A 6,000-nucleotide genomic window follows, 5' to 3' on the forward strand; every position below is an offset into this window, starting at 1 on the left:
GGTTCCTCTGTGGGGAACTGTGAGTTGCAGGACCCCAGAGTCCCATTCTTCAGGGTCCTGGATGAGCTGCGGCCCAGCGGGAAGGACTCCGTGAGCGCTTCCCGGGCGTCTCAGCTGTGGCCTGTGGTGCGGCGCACGCGGTTTCCGGTGAGACTGCCGCACTCACTGTGCTTGTGCTTTCATTCAGGGGCCTGCGCGGAGCCAGCACCTCGCCCTGACGCGTCGGCGCGCAGAGAACCAGAGCAAGTGCCCACGCCTGGGCGGGCCTGCGTCGACCCACCTCTTTGGAAAGAGGGTCTGGAGGAGACCCCGGCGGAGGCCGAGGGCCACGGGGAGGGACCCCCAGCGAGCTGTGTCCCGGGCTCCTCTCAGGTGCCGCCCGTGAGCAGCCCGAGCGGCCCTCCCCAGAGGAAGGAGACGGGCTCGGCTCTGTACGGGTGCGCCGTGCTGCTGGCCTCGCTGGTTAAATTCAGTGACTGAGGAGTGTTGGCGCACACCCTGGTCACAGGGAAGGCGAGTCAGATGGCAGGGGTGGCCGCACGGCTGGACCTGAGCTGGTGGCAGCTGCTGTCCTGTGGTCCTTTACCAGGGCTGCTCCGTCCCTGCCGGGGTGGAGGTGGGCAGGCGCTTTAGCGTGCCAGGGCCGCAGGACGAGCCACAGGCCCGTCCCCTGCTGTGGGTGGGTCAGGCCCACCAGGGCCGCCTCCTGGCCACACAGCTGTCCGTGTCCAGTGCTGTTGCGTGGCTGCCCGCCCCCACTGTGTGAGTCCTTGTCCCATCTCCTCCAGTCAGGACACTAGCCATGTGCAACACGGGCCGACCCTGGTGGCCTCGTTACCACCTTTGTGAAGTCCCCTCTCCACACGGCCACACCCTGAGGTCCTCAGTCAGGGCTTCAGTGGGTGGACTTCAGGGGACATGTTGGACCATGGCAGCAGGGTCACCCGTGACACGTAGTGTCCAGGCGTGGCAGCTGGGGAGGGAGGGTTTTCCTGGCCACTGAACATGGTGCAGAGACCTCCCTGACATCTCAGGGGCACTCCGACGACGCGGCCTCGGACCCGGGTGGTCTCCCTTCACCTTGGAGGGGTCTCTGCAGACAAGCGTCAGCACAGAAGCCAGGGCTTAGACTCGTGGAGAGCACGGGCACTGGGGCGAGCAGCCGCCAGGGCCCAGCCGGTCCCTGCTGCACTGAAGGCCCTCCTGCCCACCTGTAAGACCTGACCAGTGCTCACAGGCTCAGGCTGTGCCCATGTGGGCAGAGGGCTGGTCCCCTCTGAGACTTCCCGAGTGGATAGCTCTCCAGTACCCACCTTTGAGGACACCGGTTACTTGGGAAGACCAGGTGACTTGGAGGCACGGGATTGAGGTTCAAGGCTCAGTTACACATCCACCTCTGGTCACCATAACCCTGGGCCCCCATCCTCGTTCGGAAGCCTTCGAGGTCCTGTAGCGTCAGTTCATGTGGAAACAGCTCGAGCTTGCTGTGTGATGTTGACCATTCTGGGCCTGCTTCCTCGTCTGTCAAATGGGAGTGGCGATAGCTGTTTATCTGGGACGCTCCCTGATCCTTGCTGTCCTGCGACTGCGCTGAGTCAGAGGGCACATGGTGCTGCACCAGTTGACGGTCACTTCTTGTGTTCAGGAAGATGGTCACGAGCCCCGTGTGCTGGTCAGGAGCAGGAGGTGAAGGGCACTCTGGAGCTGGGAAATGCTGTGGAGGGCTGGTCACGAGGCCTCGGCTCAGCCGGCCCTGCTTTCTTCAGCCAGCACCTCTCCTAAGCGCGCCGTCTCCGCTCTCTGTCGCGGGTGAATCGCTCTGTTACTCATCCCTAAGTGCGTCGTGTGTCTGCCTTTTGTGATCGTACGGGTGAAATCCCAGCACCCTTTGCCTCCTGCCAGAAGCCGGTCACCTGGGGAGTGCTCACGAGTCAGTGCTTCGGCACAAATGAGAAGCCGTACCCTGACCACGCCCTGTCCTCGTGGGCTCCTCCCAACCCCAGCCTAAGAGCCACGTTCAGTCTGTCACCCAGCATCTCTGAAGGTCCACGCTCCCAGGCTCATGCCTGTTAAGTCCACCCCATGCGGGAAGCGCTCACGGCGGTGCTGGGCAGAGCGCCGCAGGCTCCTGGGCTCCTTTGCAGCTGGGATTGCCGTGCGCCCCCTGATCCGGGGGACTTCCTCCCTGGATGGAGTGGCAGCCCAGCGGTGGCGTAAAGGTCTGTGAGCTGCTGTTTCCTTTTCGCTGTGGCCTATGCTCCTTCCAAGGTGAACTGTCGTTCCTCTGGAGCGTTGTTTTCCGGGAAGTCGGGTCTTCTAATTGCACGTCTTGCCTCTCTCCACCAGCAGGTGCTCCCGGGGCCCCTGAACCGCCACCTCCGGCCTCCCCTGGCCTTCCCTGCGGCTTACCAAGCAATGTCCCTCCTCCGCAGCACCCAGCCGTCATGGTCATGCCTCGGCCACCCCCTGCTTCCTCACGCCGGTCAGACGTGCCACGGGCTGCTCCACAGAGGACAGGATCCCCGCCTGCACGGGTGACCAATGGTGGCCACTCAGGACCAGGCCCCGCCTGCCTCCTGGGTGCCCAGGACAGAACTTGGTTCCAGGTGCCATCCTGGCTGGACGCTGATGCGGAAGGACAGAGCAGGGACTGCGCGGTGCCCCCGTGCAGGATGCAGAGCGTGGCTCGCTCACCGACCATCCGCCGCTTGGAGAAGAAGTTTCTGACTTGAGGCCTTTGCTGTTCAGCATTGCTTTGCTGAGCACACAGTGACACAGTCTGCTGTGTGTCCTGCTGCTGTCCCCGAAGCCCTGGCCCGGGACTCGGTCACGGGTGCTAATCCAGAGGGCCCTCAGTGCCTGTGGCGTCCGCATCACGGCCCTGGAGTCTCTCCCCGTAGCTGACATGCGCAGAGCCCATGTGAAGCAGGAAGTGTGCACCAGGGTGACCCGAGCAGGGCCTCCGTCCTGTCCACCGGCACCTTCCCACGAGCTCCCCGCCGTGGTCGCTGCCCTTGCCCTGGCTGCCTTTGCTTTATGCTGACCTTTTCCCCTTTCATCTGTGTGACAGCTGTGAGTTTCCTGGTGACAGTAATGTGACTTTAGGAAGTAAAGGTACCTCTTTATGGAGAAGGTGTCTGTCGATTGGAAAGACGCCGTCCCGCCAGGCTCGGGTCTCTGCTGCGGGTCCACGCTGCCTGCGTGGCAGTGCTCACCTCAGGCGGGCCGCGGCCTTGCTCCCTGAGGAGGTGTCGCCGAGCGCGACTCCGGAACGCCTTCTCCATGAGAGCCCTGAACGGCGGCGCTTGGGGGGTCAGCCACTGGCATTCGGCTGGGTCGTGCCGGTGGCCGAGCGGGGCTGGCCCGGGGTCCATCCTGTGACGGCCTCCTCCCTCTTCAGCAGCTGGTGGCTGGGTGTCCAGGAGCAGACTGCTTTCTGCTTCTCCAGCACACATGCCACACGCCAGCGCCCGCGGTGGCAGCTGCTGCGACCCTCGTGTCCAGACCCTCCTGGTGCCGGGTTGGCACACGCAGGTGTCCTGATCCAAGCACACGCAACCGCTCCGCCGAGAAGGGCGGTGCTGCTGGAATTGAAGCCCCGTGGCACGCTCCACTGCCGATTAGGTGTGCGATCCTGCCGCCATGAAGGGGCCGCTGTCGGGCGGAGTGGCTCCGCGGGAGCCCAGTGGGCTCGCCTGGGTGCCCGCGGTTCCCCCGTCCCTGCAGTGTGTCATTTAGGAGACAGGCCCATCCAAAGAACAACGGAATTACAAACACCTTGGTCTTTCACTTGAAATGGCGCCTCAGTCAAGGTTTTCTGCAGAACTAAGATGTCGGAAGCGTAAAGAGGGTCAGGCCAGGTGTGGTGTTAGCCACCCAGCGGTTTGTCGCAGCCGGTGACCAGCAAGTGACCGGCCGCTCTCAGGACTGCACGAAGGTGCGTGTTGGAGGGAAACAGCTGTCCTCTGGGTTCTCGGTGCAGAATCCGAGTCACCTCCCTGCTCTGCTGGGATGCAGCCTCACTGGCGGGCTCCCGTTAGGTCAGGTGATGGTGACGGGTCTCCTCAGACTCCACATCAGGAGGGCTGCTTTGCCTTCGGTCATGGGGGCCTGTTTCCAGCAGTCAAGGGAGCACCCCAGATACTCAGTGCACAAGAGAAAAGGTGTAGATGGTCCTCAGGTGCACCTCCACCAGAACAGGCTGTGTGTGTGCATGTGTGTGAGAGAGAGAGATGGGTGTGCATGTGGGGGGGTGAGATTGTGTGTGTGTGAGATGGGTGTGTGTGTTGGGTGTCTGTGTGTGAGAGATGTGTGTGTGTGTGTGTGAGATGGATGTGTGTGTGATGTGTGTGTGTGTAAGATGGGTGTGTGTGTGAGATGGGTGTATGTGTGAGAGATGGGTGTGTGTGAGAGATGGGTGTGTGTGTGTGTGAGAGATGGGTGTGTATGTGATGGGTGTGTGTGTGAGATGGGTGTGTGTGTGTGTGAGATGGGTGTGTGAGATGTGTGTGTGTGTGAGGTGTGTGTGAGATGGGTGTGTGTGTGAGATGTGTGTGTGTGAGATGGGTGTGTGTGTGTGTGTGTGAGGTGTGTGTGAGATGGGTGTGTGTGTGAGATGTGTGTGTGAGAGATGGGTGTGTGAGATGTGTGTGTGTGTGTGAGGTGTGTGTGAGATGGGTGTGTGTGTGAGATGTGTGTGTGTGACATGGGTGTGTGAGATGTGTGTGTGTGTGTGTGTGAGATGGGTGTGTGTGTGAGATGTGTGTGTGTGTGTATGTGAGATGTGTGTGTGTGTGAGATGGGTGTGTGACATGGGTGTGTGAGATGTGTGTGTGTGTGTATGTGAGATGTGTGTGTGTGAGATGGGTGTGTGACATGGGTGTGTGTGTGTGTGATGTGTGTGTGTGTGAGATGGGTGTGTGACATGGGCATGTGTGTGTGTGTGAGAGATGTGTGTGTGTGTGACATGGGTGTGTGAGATGTGTGTGTGTGTGAGAGAGAGATGGGTGTGTGAGGTGTGTGTGCGTGAGATGGGTGTGTGAGGTGTGTGTGTGTGTGAGATGGGTGTGTGTGACATGGGTGTGTGAGATGTGTGTGTGTGTGTGTGAGATGGGTGTGTGAGGTGTGTGTGTGTGAGATGGGTGTGTGTGACATGGGTGTGTGAGATGTGTGTGTGTGAGATGGGTGTGTGACATGGGTGTGTGTGTGTGTGAGATGGGTGTGTGAGATGGGTGTGTGTAGCCGCACCTCCCTGTGGGTGCTGCCGCTGTCCTGCCCTCTCCTCCGGCTCCCTTCCCTGTCATGGAGAACTAGAAATGACGCTGCCCGGGGTCCCTCAGCCCTCGGGGTCCCTCAGTCCCCGGGGTCCAGGTTGTGCGTTTTGCTGACGTCTCAGCACCGTGGTTTCCTGCTGGCTCCCCGGCAGAACCCGGGTGCGTATTTGCAGGTGACCTAGCAGCTCCCTGGAGGGCCAGCTCGCGACTCCTGCCAGCCCCTGGCAGAGGCCCGGGCGTGGGCGTGCGCACCGCGACGCTGTGGCTGAGAACGTCGTCCCCGCAGCCGTCTGGCTCAGTGGCTTCCATTGGCTCCTGCGGACTGCGGCTGGGTGTGGGGTGGAGTTTGCGTTCCGTGGGGGACACGCTCCCTCAGCCAGGCGCTCCCTGCTCAGACCCGGAAGCCGAAGCTCACTGGCGAGGCCGGGACGGAGGACTGGGGGACAGTGCCTGGAAGTCCCGCTTCATGTGCGAGTGGCTTCCATCCCGCGTCGGCCGCACTGGCGAGGTCTCCTTAGATCAGGTGACGGTGACGGGTCTCCTCAGACTTGCCTCACATTCGATGTCTGGCTGGCTGCTTTGCCTCAGTCACGTGGGGGCCTGTTGCCAGCAGTCGAGGAGACACCCCAGATACTCAGTGTGTGAAATGTGGAACTGAAGAGTCGTGTTTCATGGAGGGAATTCAGACTCTGCAGGGTTTTTTTTTTTTTTTTTAGTTGTAGATGGA

The 6,000-nt window shown here is 61.2% G+C and overlaps 1 protein-coding gene across 4 annotated transcripts in view; it reads left to right on the forward strand.

Moving 5' to 3' along the window:
- Positions 1 to 3,993, forward strand: part of Map3k21 (mitogen-activated protein kinase kinase kinase 21) — a 39,275-nt gene extending 35,282 nt beyond the window's left edge. For 2 of the 4 annotated variants that reach the window (XM_047521722.1, XM_047521724.1), the window contains exon 9: positions 2,347 to 3,993. In XM_047521722.1, the coding sequence (XP_047377678.1) occupies positions 2,347 to 2,732 (386 nt within the window). In that variant the 3' untranslated portion in view covers positions 2,733 to 3,993. The remainder of the gene's footprint in view (positions 1 to 2,346) is intronic. The other 2 variants (XM_047521723.1, XM_047521725.1) reach the window with 2 other exon arrangements.
- The last annotated feature ends 2,007 nt before the right edge of the window (positions 3,994 to 6,000 follow it).

The sequence above is a fragment of the Sciurus carolinensis genome, chromosome 12, assembly GCF_902686445.1.
Source record: "Sciurus carolinensis chromosome 12, mSciCar1.2, whole genome shotgun sequence".
Taxonomy (NCBI): Eukaryota; Metazoa; Chordata; class Mammalia; order Rodentia; family Sciuridae; genus Sciurus; species Sciurus carolinensis.